The sequence below is a fragment of the Neofelis nebulosa genome, chromosome 7 (assembly GCF_028018385.1).
Source record: "Neofelis nebulosa isolate mNeoNeb1 chromosome 7, mNeoNeb1.pri, whole genome shotgun sequence".
Taxonomy (NCBI): domain Eukaryota; kingdom Metazoa; phylum Chordata; class Mammalia; order Carnivora; family Felidae; genus Neofelis; species Neofelis nebulosa.
In genome coordinates, this window is record NC_080788.1 from 136269313 (window position 1) to 136284432 (window position 15120).

A 15120-nucleotide genomic window follows, 5' to 3' on the forward strand; every position below is an offset into this window, starting at 1 on the left:
TAGCTGGAACTGAGTATCAGTGCCAAGCAGCCCACAAAACAGCGCCTCTCGAAGTTGAATCTCTGTGAATTCCCTGGGGGATCTTGTTAAAAATGCAGGTTCTGACCCAGTAGCTGCCGCCTGAAGCTCTGCATTTCCGAAAAGCCCTCAGGCGTACAGAAGCTGCTGGTCCCTCCGCCACACTTTGCATAGCGAGACTAAGAATTAACAATCAGCACAAACGGAAGCAGAAATAAAAAAGCAAACATTATCTTTATTTAATAATCTTTGATATTTAAAATACAACTCATTGAACATCCACATTAATAAGAGAACCGTCAGTGTTCAACAGTGCTTTGGAAGCCCGGCTTTTCCGAGGACCAGAGAGGAAGGCCTGTGTGTGTCTAGTAACCGCAAGAGAGCTCAAGAGGGAGGAGGAACACACCCCGAGGGCCGCACAGTTGGGTCCTGAGCAAACGGCAGTGCCTCAGTGCACTTGTGTCACGGCCAAAAGACAATGCTTTTTCGGGTGTGTTTTGTACTTGAATTTCAAATAATTTATACACAACAGTAATTTTTAAAAAGTTATTTCTAGTAGTCCAGTGTTGTAGAAATTCTATTTTTCACATTCAAATGTACGTTTTTCTCTTTTAAAAAAAAAAACTTTTAAAAATTCCTGGAAACATTCACCTTTGAACTATGCAAGAAACAAGTGAAGCGCTTCCTAAATGAATCAGAAATTTCCACATATATTTCACTATTGCTTCCCATTCCTTGTCTATGAATCCGGTCTTAAGATATTTACTGATACACTATTATTAATTAAACATGCGAGCCAAATAACTGTAAATTTAGAAGTGATGTTACTAGCATTAATTCTTAAAATGCCAGAACACTGGGGGGAAACAAAAATAGCACAGATTTTCTTCAAAACAAATAAATAAATAAAAATTCAAGAATTAACCAACCATATCAATGTTTTCATTCATGAAAACAAAATGAACAAAATACTTTTGTTAACGTTAAGACTTTAAAATATAAGCCAGTTCCTTTCTTTAGCAAAAAACACTGGTTTATGAAGAGACCAGGAATAAAGTTTTCTTTTTGAAAATATGAAAAAATGATCGACACTGGTGAAATGGTTAGTTGATCCAATCTGGTTTTTCTTAATTAAGATCACATATACAATATCTCCATTCTTGTTAGGGCTCAGATACAACAATTTAGAGTAGTGGCCGCTGGGCTTCCCAGTTGCAAATAAAGTTAATAGGAAATCATCATAATATTGATTATTGAGTCCTCTCGAGAATTTAAAAACACAGATTTATTTCAACTGGAGACATTTTAATTTCTATCACTATACTTTGCTTATGCACTGACTCAATCTTTTTTGAATCTGCATGGATCCAATGGGCCAATTTTAAGACATTTAATAAATCTTGGCACTCGCATGATACTATTTAAGGAGTATCAAACATGCAGACATTAAAAATGTAATTTAGGCTCTGACAGGAATAAAAATTACTTTATTCAACTTAAGTGAAATAACACAGACTATTGGTAGTTTTACCTATAATGATCTTCAACCAGTTTTGAGCTTTTTTCCGTATTAACTTTGGCATGAATAAAGTCTTAATTAAGAAAAATCAAGTTTTAAAGAAAAAAAAAAAAGCACCTCCTTACATATTCTGTGAATTGTAAATTATTTGACCAAGATCTTAAAAGTTAAAATAGAGTTTACCTGCAGAAATCTTTTCAAACAATGTAACATTATTGAAATATTTGTTATGTTAATTACTGTAAAAAGTGTTTATTGATGGTTTTAGATCAGAGGTTAACCTGTGAATTTTTTTTTACTGTAATTTAAAAAACATAAATAACTACTTATTAAATCCATAACATCTCAAAATATGAAAGTGGTGTTTCCAAAACTTGTTTAAACTTTAAACACTAGCATAGCCACTGCAGGTATTTTATCCTGGTAATGCGACTTATACATTAGAAAAATGATACCAATAGTTTAAATGTTAAACATTAAGGTGTTCCCAAATGGCAAAACAGAATGGAAAGCTTTATATAGAGTTCTTAGCAGGACAGTTTTTGTGAATTTCATTGTTTCTGACTTTCTTGCAGGATGATTCCGGTAAATAGCAGTTACTGATGTGTGAACTATACTTTTGTATAACTAAGTTTTCTGATACTGTAGTTATAGGCATTGGCATCTTTTTCATACTGGCCAATCGATTAAGAAACGGAATCTAAATTAAGTTTAAGCCAATTCAAACAAATTGGCAGTTCCCTAGTCATTCTGGATCTGCCTGCCGAGTATTACATTCATAAGAAACTAACTAAATAAACACATCCACAAATGTATCCAGTGTGTGCTCCACTCTGCTTAAAAAAAAAAAAAAAAAAAAGAAAAAAAATCCCTAAATGAAGATCAACATGCTATATCTCCTTAAGTGCTTTAATAAAGGTGTGTAATATAAGAACTTTATAAACTCTAAGGTTAAAACTTTCTGCATATTTCTTTACTCATTTTTATATTAGGTAGCTCATCCATTTAAGTGTATGAAAAGTCGAATGTAATTTTTCAATGGGAAAACGTAAAAGCCAAATATCCATGGAAAACAGGACAAGCATACTGAGGATAATGGCAGAAATGTTCACTCTTAAAATATTTTGGTTTGTAAATCTTGAGAGAGCAGTACTAAACTCCAATGTCTCTTACAGTTCTAAAGTTTCATAACTCTTCTGAAAACGTTTCGATTCTCAAAAGAAAACTTTAGATTTTAAAGTAAAAGTGTCTAATTTTGCAAGGGAAACTTCAGAAAACTTTATTTGGCACAAAATAATGACTAAAAAGAAAACCTGTCTCTATCCGAAAAAAAAAAAAAAAGCTACTTCATAATCATACAAAGTCATTTTCTCATCTCTTTTCAACTCAGCCATAAATCCTAGATCAAAAAAATTTCCCTGATAAAATGTGTACAGCCATATACTAGTCATGGCAACATATCATACTTTAATTTTCTAAGCCGTCGGCTGAAATTTCCTAACTTTTAGCTTATGAACAACTCAACATTCAAAAGAGCTTCAAAAGGGGGATGGAGAATGAGGGATGGGGAATAAGTGACGGAATCCGAAATGTCCACTTCAGACAGACAATTAATTTCCACCAAAATCATACCACTATGTTGACCCAGAAACAAACTCTGTGCATCCCAATCAAGATGTTTATCAAAACTAAAGACTTTCGTATTTACAGACCCAGTAAGTACTGTGTGACTTCTGTAATTCTTTAGCTACTTAAACATGATGCAAGTGTCAAATCACAGTATAAATTTAAATGTATTTTTGTTAGTAGATTATTTTCATGTTCCAACCATCGTCTCTGGCAAGCTATCTATCCTGCTACAAGATGTATATCAGAAGCAGACATCTACGCTCCGTGACTCCACTGTAAACAGAACGGAGAGCTCCAGGCACAAGAGAGAAGAAAATGAAACCGCAAGTCAATCAAAAGCCAAACTTTGTCCCTCATACATTCATGGTGGGTATTATTTGTTAAATCATACACGGAATGAAACTTGCTTGCATACCGTGCTTCTCCTATTTTTCTCAATTGGAGAAGACAAGGAAATATCAAGGTGCCAGAGAAAGGGTTACAGCAAAGCTGTAAAGGTCTGACATAATTGAGAAGACATTCATAAAGCATCTGGAAAAGGATGTGCTCACATATTTAAAAAATTCTCATTTCTTCTCAAATACTTGTGCAGAGTTGATTTCAGAGTTGAGGAATGCATCAGAATCACGAAACAATGATCCCATCTTACAGGGCTTAGGAAGCAAAACCTCAAGAAAGATTACCATCTTTCAAAAGAGTTGTAGAAAAGTAAGGAAAACCACGTCCCAAAGAAACTGTGATCAGAGAAAACATCCAAGGGCACGCCACGTGATTGGAGGGAAAGCAGCTAATCCTTCTGGAACCGTTACTCCTATCAACATAGAAAAGACTGTCCTAAAAGGTTAACTTGGTTAATGAGAAATAAAAGCAACTAAGAGATGATGAAAAGCGAGCCAACCGACCAGACCAGAAAGGATGAAAAGAAAATGAACGGAAAAAGTTCTGTGGCAAGAGCTAATTAGCTGGTCTGCAAAAAGATCCAAGAAAAACGCCCTAACTTTAGACATGTCGGATATTGCACACTCAAAAAGAAAAGGAACCTCTAGAAAACCATTTTCAATGTCTTTAATTGCTAGATGCCTCTTTGGCTAGTGTTTGGAGGATCGTTATTTAGTCCTACAACTGACACACTTTTCCATTTGCTCATCTTTTTGTTGCAAACCGCCTAAAGCCTTATTTCCTCTGTTGAACGTTGTTCCTTGGACACATTACTAAAATGGACCGTCTATGCTGTAATCATCCAGGATAATGCTGGAAAGTACGAAGGTCTAAATGATTTGTAAAAGCTATTATTTTTTCCCTTCCGTTTTGAAGTTATTTCTAACAACTTCTAAAGACATGGTCACAGCTGCCTGAAGCATGTCTTCTTCGCTCATAGCATCTCCTGCTGGGAAAGAAAACAAGCGTTATCTCTTAGACATTTCGGGAAAATTCTCAAAGTCATCAAAAGGTAAGCTCCTAGGGGTGCCTGGGTGGCTCAGTCGGTTAAGTGTCCGACTTTGGCTTGGGTCATGATCTCGCGGCCCATGAGTTCGAGCCCCGCGTCAGGCTCTGTGCTGACAGCTCAGAGCCTGGAGCCTGTTTCAGATTCTGTGTCTCCCTCTCTCTCTGACCCTCCCCTGTCCATGCTCTGTCTCTGTCTCAAAAATAAATAAACGTTAAAAAAAAAAAAAAAAAAGAAAAGGTAAGCTCCTAGAAAATGTATTTCGGTCTGACCACTACAACTGCCTATTTTGATTTGTAATAGTTGCATAAAGTCACATGCATTCATTTACTGTTTTACGAGTTCTGACAAGTACACAAAGCTGTATAACCGCCATCACCACCCAGGTGCAGAACTGTTCCACTGCCCTCCAAAATTTGCTTATGCTGCCCCTGTGTGGTCAATCCCCAAAATACATTTATTCTATATTTCAAAACAAAGGCATTATGCTGTGAAAGAAAATTGAACTTAGTTGTATATATACGTAATCTGTTCGTTAAACTTTGTTTTGAAATAATTGTTTATTTACGGGAAGTTGCAAAGATAGTTCAGAGCGGTCCCGTGTACACTTCAGCTCAATTTTTAACTCAACAATTAAACTCAATAATTAAATCCTATGTAACTACAGCTCAAACCCAAACTTGGATACGCCATCGGTACAAAGTTGTGTGTCGTGCCGTGCTATTTCATCATACGTGTAAGATTTTGTGTCACCACCAGCACCACTATCAGGATGGAGAACTGTTCAAGTGCCACAAAGATCTCTTTCCTGCTCTCCACTTCTCTGCCCCGACCTTCCCTAACTGCAGGCAGCCAACTAATTTGTTCTCCACCTCTACACATTTGTCGTTTTTAGAATGTTACACAAATTGAATCACACTGTAATGAGATCTTTTGAGATTTTCTTCTGCACTCAGCATAATGCCCTTGAGACTCATCCAAGTTGGTGCATGTACCAACGGCAGGTTTGTTTTTAGTCCTGAGTGGTATTCCATGGTGTACTACTGTTTGTTTGACCATTCATCTTCCTGTAGCACAGTATGATTGTTTCCGGTTTTTTATTGTAAGAAATAAAGCTGCTTCTATGAACATTTGTGTACAGGTTTTTACATGGACGGTTAAGTTGTCATATCTCTGGGATAAACGCACAGGAGTCTAACTGCCAGGTTGTATGGTTAGTACTTGTTCAGTTTTTAAAGAAATTGACAAATTATTTTCCAGACTGGCTGTAATAGTTGAAATGTAGAAACTTCACCTCCTTTTACATCCTTTACTCTCCCAATATTTTCTACATATACACCAAACACCAAATCAATGTTCTAATTCTTGCTTCAATCATTAAACATAATTTAGAAAACTCAAAAGGAGAGGCACATCTATTGTTTACCCATATTTTTACTCTTTCTACTGTTCTTTTTTTCCTTTCTGAGGTTCCCAGATGAATTCTCTTATCATTTCTGTTTAGAAAGCTTCCTTTAGCCATTATTTTAGGGTGGGTCTGCTGGTGAGAAATTCTCTTAATTTTTCTCTTCATTCCTGAAGGAAATTTTCACTGGGAATTCTTGGTTGAGAGTGTCTTTTCAGCACTTGAAAAATGTTATGCCACTTCCTACTGATCTCCATGATTTCAGATGAGAAATCTGCTGTCACGCAAACTGCTGCAGGCAAGATGTCTCTAGCTGGTTTCAAGATTTTCTTTTGTTTCAGTTTGCAAAAGCTAGATTATCATGTTTTGGCATAAATTTCTTTGGGCTTAACTGTTAGAGGTTTTCTCAGTTAAATCTGGAGTTTTAGATCTTTTGCCCAAGCTGGGGTTTTTAGCCATCATTTCTTCAAATGCTTTTTCAGCCCACCCTCATTTCCCGAGATTCCCATGGTGCACACCTTAGATCTTTCCACTATGGTCCCACGGGTGTCCAAGGCTTTGTTTGTTTTGTCCAGTCTAATTCTCTCTGTTGCTGAGAATGGGTACTTTCTATTGTTCCGTCTTCAAGTTCATGGATTCTCTCCTCTGTCCTTCCATTTACCTTTGGACCCACCCATTACATTTTTATTTTTATTTATTTATTTTTATAATAAAGCCTTTTTTTTTTTCCTAAATTTTTTTTTAACGTTTATCTATTTTTGAGACAGAGAGAGACAGAGCATGAATGGGGGAGGGGCAGAGAGAGAGGGACACACAGAATCGGAAGCAGGCTCCAGGCTCTGAGCCATCAGCCCAGAACCCGATGCGGGGCTCGAACTCACGGGCCGCGAGATCATGACCTGAGCTGAAGTCGGACGCTTAACCGACTGAGCCACCTAGGCGCCCCACCCATTACATTTTTAAATTTTAGGTACTGTTATTTTTCAGTTCTAAACTTTCCATTTAGTTCATCTTTATATCTTCCTTCTTGAAGCTTTCTATTTTTCATTTGTTTTAAGCATGTTCACAATTGCTCAGTATAACATTTTTATGATAGCCGCTTTAAAAATCCTTGTGAGGGGCGCCTGGGTGGCTCAGTCGGTTAGGTGTCCAGCTCTTGGTTTCAGCTCAGGTCATGATCTCCTGGTTTGTGAGATCTAGCCCCATGTCAGGCTCTGCACTGACAGTACATAGCCTGCTTGGGATTCTCTCCCTCCCAGTCTGTCTGCCCCTCTCTCGCTCATGCTCTCTCCTTTCTCAGAATAAGTAAAATTAAAAAATAAAATAAAATAAAACTTCTTGTGAGATTAATGAATTCTAACATCAGTGTCATCTGGGTGGTGGTGTCGATGAATGGTCTTTTCTCAAGTTGAATCTTTCCTGGCTCTTGGTATGATAAATACTTCCGATCAAATCCTAGACATCTGCCATGTTGCATGTTACAAGCCTGGGTCTTCTCTTCCAGCAGGCCTCTTCTGACACAGTACCAGTGGGGGAGAGGGTGCTGCCTTGCTATGGCCAGAGAGGGGGAGCGTGTGTGCGATCGTGACTGCTGTGCACACGTGGGACTTCTGGCTCCCCACTGTCCTCCATTAAGATCTCCCTGACTGGAAGGGTAGGAATGCCTCCGGACTGCCTCTCACCGATGCTGGGGGTGTGGCCTCGTTACTGCCTCAAATCACTGCCTCCGGATTCTCCACTAGGCCTCTTCTGAAACTACCCTGCGGGAAACCAGAGGGACGCCTCGTATGGCTGGGTGGAAGTCTAGGCTCCCTGTGACCACAGACCCCATGGGAAAGGGCCCCTCATTCTCTCCTGGAGGAAATGAAAATCCCAGTTCCTCATTTGGCCACACCACCCTGGCCCGGCAAGTGGGACGTTCAGCTCGTGCCTGCCAGCTGGGGATGCCAGTCTATGCTCCCACCTGGCCCGTGCTGATGCGGTGGGGTGACGATAAGGCCAGTTTATGGCCCTCTTTGGCTGGACTAGAGTATTTATTATATAAAAGATTATATAAAAGATTCTACTTGCTTCGCAGTCCCTTTTGACTACACAGAGCAGGCTTACTGGGTCTGTGCCATAGCTTCTTCACCAAATCCAGGGTGTGTGAAGCAGAGAGCACCCAGGCCACATGCCACTATGTGATCCCTCTGGTCCTGAGGCCCCTAAGCAGTCTGTCTCTTCTCTAGCTTTCAGAATTTTCTTATGTTCTTTTGATATAAATGTCCATGGTTGTTAGCTGTAAATAGCAGGTGGAATTGGGAAAAGCACCAGTTCGTCCCTTTTTATTGTTAAATAGTAGTCCGTGGTTTCCAAGTACCACAGACATGCATCCATTCACCGGCCGAAGGACAACTTTTGGGTAAACCTAAGTTTACTTTTTTTTGCTTACATACCTCAAGTGGGACCTTTGAATCCCAGGGTCAAGTGCACATTTAAGTTTATAAGAAAATACTAAACTATTTTTCAAACTTTTACATTGCTACTAACAGCACAGGAGTGTCATGGCAACCCTGATCCTAGTCAGCACCTGGTGTTGTCGATTTTATGGTTTTATGAAGCCATTCTTAGAATGAGGTGTGTAGCTTTAATTTGCATTTCCCTAGGGAAACCTGGGGGGCTCAGCCGGTCAGGTGTCCGACTTCAGCTCAGGTCATGATCTCACGGTTTGTGAGTTCAAGCCCCGCTTTGGGCTGTGTTGCTGACGGCTCGGAGCCTGGAGCCTGCTTTGGATTCTGTGTCTCCCTCTCTCTCTCTGCCCCTCCCCTGCTCATGCCCGCTCGCTTGTTCACACTCTCTCTCTCAAAAGTAAATAAACATTAACAATTTTTTAATTTGCATCTCCCTAACGATTATTAATATTGATCGTATTTTCACATGTTTATTTGTCAACCATGGTGAAGTATCTGTTCAAATCCCTTGCCCCTTGAGTTTTCTTATTTCAGTTTGGAGAGTTCTTCACATGTTCTGCTTACAAGGCTTTGTCACATAGTTGCTTTTTCACTCAACTGGTACTACCAGGAACTGACCAAAGTTTAAGACCTATTAAACCAAGGCCTGATCACTAACTCTCGATTTCCCATTATTTAGACTACACTTGGGCGTTTTCAGTTTTCCAGGTGGTAAAGCGTATCTTCCCGCTACCAATATTCTTTATCTCCGAGGAACTTTTGGAGGGTGTATTAATTACTGTGAAGTCGCAAGTATTGTTTAGAATTTTAAAACAACATATCCACTGAATGCTCTAGTCTGCTTCTTAATCTTAAGTCTGCTTGTTAATGCTTCTTAATCTGAGGAAATTTAGTAGATTCCAAATTCATACATGAATTTCAGTGTAATTCAAGAGGGGAGAAAAAAGCCTGTCAAGCCAAAAACCACATGGAGCCCGTGTCAAACACAGCACAGTCAGGGAGGCATACCTGGATCGCTGCCCAGTGCACCTGAACTTGTGGTTGGCCTCTCGCGTGGGTGGGAAAGCTGTGCTGGTGGATGCTGCTGCTGCTGCTGCCTGAAACACGTGAAGGTGAGTGTATGTTAAAACCCAAACCCGAAGAATAAATATGCCACGAGAAAAAGTGCGCATGGAAACTAAATGGCTCCACAAAACAAGAGAGTCACTGTCATGACCTCCACAAAAGAAGGCCAGAGCAATCACTCTGATATATATTACTTAAAAGTAGCACAGTGCTGCTCCTAGGAGACCCAGATATAAAATCTGAATTATCAAATCAATAGGTAAAGATTTTCACCGCGAAATAACACATAAGCAAAAGCATTCGCTGGCAGGTAGGTGTTTTGACTTACAGATGCTTAGTATTGTTGGAAATCGCTGGAAATAAGCACCTTTGAGAACATTAAGCATCTCAAATTACCGTGCCAGTTAACATGACCTTCCCACGGCTGCCTTCTTCTTGCCGTCCAGCTCCGAGCTTCAGCATGTCCTCAGAGACACCTTTGCTGACCAGCCCACATACAGCAGCCAGCAGCCATTCTCACTATCTCCTCACTTCCTTTCAATTTCGGCGTCATCTTAGCACCATCTGATACTCTTCTGTATGTCTCCCTCTTCAAGCTAACAAGAGCACAAACCTTATCTCACTTCCCAAGTGCCTAAAACACTGCCCGTCACATGGTACGCATCCACCAAATACTTGATAAAGGGAAAGAAGTTAAAATAACTTTTTAAGATGCGTTATCAAGTTGCAGTACCATCTATTATATTAAAATAAATTTTCCCTGGATTTTTTGCAGAAGGGAGAACGACGTCAGAAAAATCCACGTTTGAAAACATTTAAACACGATGGCTATGATGTAAATACTTAAAGAATATACACTAAAGTACTGAAATGTAATGGCAAGTCATGTCTGCAAGTTATTCTCAAATTCCTCAGAAATGTCCACAATTAGGGAATTTGGGTGAGTATAAGGAGTTCTGGGAACTAGTTCTGCTTTTAAGTAAATTCAAAATTATTTCACATAATACATACATAATATGTTTAAAATTAAAAAAAAAAAACATAAACAGCTGACACTGCAGTGAGAAGCCATAGCTTTCAAAAAATGCATAGAAGGATTTTTAAAGGAACCAGAATTTTAAATTTGCCAGCAACTCTACAAATAGAATAGCACACGATGTCTTCCAGAGTCTCAGTCTCCTGTTTTAAATATGAGCAACAAAGAAAACCCAAGCATATTGCCGTCTGCCTCAGTTTACTCTCAGGCGTGCGTGGCTAACAGTGCACAAGAGGGCAGGTTCCCAGCAGTCCATCCCGACAACAGGGTGTGCACGAGAAAGCAGTCCATCCCGGTAACGGGGTCCGCCTCTGCAAGGCAGGAGGAATCAATCTTGGCACATCAGATCTCTCCGCCCGCCCTTTTCCCCCTCTAGCCAAGCCAACATGTCAGAACACAAGAGAGTGGTGGGTGAGACAGCAGCTTTAGAGGGACAGTCTTCATCTACTTTAAATTTATGAAAAGTGAGGGGCGCCTGGGTGGCGCAGTCGGTTAAGCGTCCGACTTCAGCCAGGTCACGATCTCGCGGTCCGTGAGTTCGAGCCCCGCGTCAGGCTCTGGCCTGATGGCCCGGAGCCTGGAGCCTGTTTCCGATTCTGTGTCTCCCTCTCTCTCTGCCCCTCCCCCGTTCATGCTCTGTCTCTCTCTGTCCCAAAAATAAATAAAAAAAAAAAAAAAAAAAAAAAAAAAAATTTATGAAAAGTGAGAAGTAAAGGAATTGCCAGCCTTGAAACAGTCCTGACCCCTCTCATATTTGCTGACACAGTAAGATGCAACATGTTCAAACAGCAAATCAGTACCCACTCCCACTGTGTCTTCGAATGTGCCCTCAGAATCAGAGGCTAGAAAGCTAAAAACACCACTGGAGGTCACTGTACAGCGAGGATGCTGGTAATCAACCGAGCGCTCGCAGAAATGAGGCACGTCCATCTTCCTGCTGCTTTGGTTGTTCTCTGTGGGCAAGTCAAGTCATGGAGCCGGTCCCAGGATGCGGCTTCCCGGCAGCCGCAGTGGGGGCTGACTTCCTGTTTCCACGTCTAGGCAACCGTGGTGGCAAGCTTCCAGACCCTAGGATCAGAGCTATGGCAACGTGTTCTTGAACTCCGTGTCCTGATTTCCCATCCTCCCAACCGGGGCGGTTAGTTGCACTCTTCCAACAGGCTGGTCTGTGGAATTCTGGAAGCCTGGCTACAGCCCGCACAGCCCGCTTGCTCTTCCTAAGACTGCGGAAGCCCTGAGTCTCTGTGTTAAAACCTTTTCTGCTCAAAATACCTCTAGCAGCTTGTTTCTTAAAGTGAATCGCATTACGCCGTGCCACCGAAGCAGTGGCTCAGGTGTCAGACAATTAAAAAATCATAGCAATCCGCGACCATGGAAACAATGCCCAGTAACTGCCTCTTTGTTGGGTAACACTTTTTTAGTAACAGAAGGAGAGAATCTGCATCATTTCAGAGCTACGCTTAGAGAAGACGATGATGCTAACACATTTGTGGAACACTTTATGGTTTACACAACAGTTGTACACGCACTAATTCAATTTGTGAATGCGGTAGGTTTTATACTGACACTGCTGGTGTAGTAAGAGTTTCACTTGGGCTTTTATAATAGGTAAAATGGATTGAGAGATTACTACTGGAAAAAAAATACGGCTGTGAAAACATTGCCTGACACTCATTCATAAACTATGACTTACTTTGTAACAGGTAGATTTTTAAACAGTATTTTTATGTTTGATCAAGCATGAATACGGTGGTTACTACATTAGGCATGAAGCTTCAAATAGTCTATAAGGAAAAAAACTATTAGAATGTGTAACAAAATAAACTATTTGAATAATAAAAAAAAACCCTGAATTTGAATTCAAAATTTGTTTGAATAACAGTTAGCACCAGGGTCAGTTTGGAGAGGGTCAGACGGAAGAGCGCGATAACCTTAGAGCCAAGTTCCCAGAGACAGAAGCTAGAGAGAACCTGTAGGCCTAATAATCAGGAATTCCGGTGAAAGGCCTAATATTTGAAACTACAGCTGTTCCTCAGCTCCTTTACTACTGAGTCTAACAAGACTCTGGATGCTACGCAATGGTGGACAGAAACACCAAGAAGTTCGTTCTGAACTCTTCTCAGCAACTTGTGACTCTAGAAGATATTCTCTAGTTCTCAAATTCCCACCGATATTTCGAAGGTCAGGCCAGGCTCAGAGGATGCCGCTGGGGCTGGAAACCATCACTGCCCATGTTCCTTCCCAATCCACTGTCCTCCAACCAGGAAGGAGCCTCACTGATGCTCAAACATTTAAAGAAATAATTTTTTTTTTTTTTAATTTTGAGACACAGAGAGCATGCGCACATGATGGGGGAGAGGGGCAGACAGAAAATCTTAAGTAAGCTCCACGCTCAGCACAGAGCCCCACACGCACGGCTCGATCCCAGAGCCCCACACGCACGGCTCGATCCCATGACCCTGGAATCACGACCTGAGCCTAAATTAAGAATTGGATGCTCAACCGACTGAGTGACCCAGGCTTCTCCAACCTAAAGTAATTTTTTTTTTTTTTAAATTTTTTTTTCAACGTTTTTTATTTATTTTTGGGACAGAGAGAGACAGAGCATGAACGGGGGAGGGGCAGAGAGAGAGGGAGACACAGAATCGGAAACGGGCTCCAGGCTCCGAGCCATCGGCCCAGAGCCTGACGCGGGGCTCGAACTCACGGACCGCGAGATCGTGACCTGGCTGAAGTCGGACGCTCAACCGACTGCGCCACCCAGGCGCCCCAATAATTTTTTAAGTAAAGAAGGGATTTGTTTTTCTACTTTAAAGATGTTTTCCTTTTCTTAGATCTACTTGTGAATCTTGCAGTTTGTCAATAAGGTACGTCTGTTTGGACCAATTTGTTCTGGCAAAAAATAGAATGTGAAATAAGCATGATAGAAGTATCATTTGAGAACCGTTCTGGAAAGCGGTTTAGAAATCCATACCAAGACCTTAAAAAATATTTCTGTCCTTTAACCCAAAAACCTCAGAATAACTGGAAGAAATGGTGAGAAATTTGAGGCATGGCATCAGTACAGGATTGCTCACTGCACTATTATTATATAATTTTTTTTAACATTTATTTTTGAGAGAGAGACAGAGACAGAACACGAGCAGGGGAGGGAGGGGCAGAGAGAGAGGAAGACACAGAAGCTGAAACAGGCTCCAGGCTCTAAGCTGTCAGCACAGAGCCCGATGTGGGGCCTGAACTCACAAACCGTGAGATCATGACCTGAGCCGAAGTCGGGCTCTTAACTGACTGAGCCACCCAGGCGCCCCTGCACTATTAATTACAATAGCAAAAATCAGTATATTACAAAGACTATTTACTATTATGGGAAATGGGTGTAACTAATAACACCATATACGTGTCTGTGTGAGTAGAAGAGAATGTGTCAAAATACTAACATTAGTTATTAAAATAAAGGATTTTTTAAGTTTATTTATTTTGAGAAGAGAGGGGAGGAAAGAGAGAGAGAAAGAGAAAGAGAGAGAGAGAGAGAGAGAGAGAGAGAGAGAATGTAAGCGGGGGAGGGGCAGAGAGAGAAGGAGAGAGAGAATTTAAAGCAAGCTCCTTTCTGTTTCAGCACAGAGCCCAACAAGGGGCTTGAACCCACAAACTGTGAGATCATGACCTGAGCTGAAACCAAGAGCCAGATGCTCAACCGACTGAGCCACCCAGGCACACCAAAAGTTAGGATTGTTTGATTTTGATATATCTTAAAATAAATTTTCTCAAATGTAAGTTTTTATCTAATTAGTTTCACTTTTTTTTTTTAAGATTTTATTTTTAAGTAATCTGTACACCCAACATGGGACTCAAACATGGGAGTCGCATACTCCACTGACTCAGCCAGCCAGGCACCCCTTAAGTTATTTTTTAACACTAACTAGACATTTGATGACATTACAGAATGATTAATAATTATCATATGATAATTATTAACAGTGTGACGACAGCATTTGGCAATATTAAAAAAAAAATGGATGAAATGATACAATAATTTAGATCTGTTACCAAATAATCCCAGCTTGGGGGTGGGAGAGTGGAATGCATGAGAGATGGGGTCACAGAAAACCAAGCCTGGCCACGTGCTGGCATTTGTTAAACACGAGCAATGGGTAAACGGGTTCATTATGCTGGTTTCTCTACGTTTATAGATATTTGAAGTTTATCATAATTAAAGAATTTAAAAGTTCACTTTAAAATTTGAAAGGAAGTGAAAAGCACTAATAAGCACAATTTTAAAATTTTATATATAATTAAATCCATTAACCTATCGCTGAATAAAGACTAGAAATATCTCACATTAAGAGGATGTCAGTTGATCAGAACTTTCCTTCATATACTTCTGAGTTGTAACTTAAACAAACAAAACAAAACAGAAAACAAGGTAAATATTATCTTCATTACACCATCATAATGCTCCACTATTTCAGCTCCCACTAATACTGCCAATTAGGATTGTGAGACGCTTCTCGATTATAGAGATGTTGAACTGTGAAAATACATACATCTCAGAAT

General features: G+C 40.3%; 1 protein-coding gene across 35 annotated transcripts in view; it reads right to left on the reverse strand.

The window, feature by feature from the left end:
- Positions 1 to 233: 233 nt before the first annotated feature.
- The window catches only part of ATXN3 (ataxin 3), a 38793-nt gene continuing 23906 nt past the window's right edge, over positions 234 to 15120 (reverse strand). For 16 of the 35 annotated variants that reach the window (XM_058740090.1, XM_058740073.1, XM_058740095.1 and 13 more), the window contains 2 exons: positions 9474 to 9562; positions 234 to 4553 (listed from right to left, as the gene is read on the reverse strand). In XM_058740090.1, coding sequence (XP_058596073.1) covers positions 4456 to 4553; positions 9474 to 9562 — 187 coding nt within the window. In that variant the 3' untranslated portion in view covers positions 234 to 4455. Of the gene's footprint in view, positions 4554 to 9473; positions 9563 to 11261; positions 12351 to 14904; positions 14959 to 15120 lie in introns of those variants that run through there. The other 19 variants (XM_058740100.1, XM_058740098.1, XM_058740066.1 and 16 more) reach the window with 11 other exon arrangements.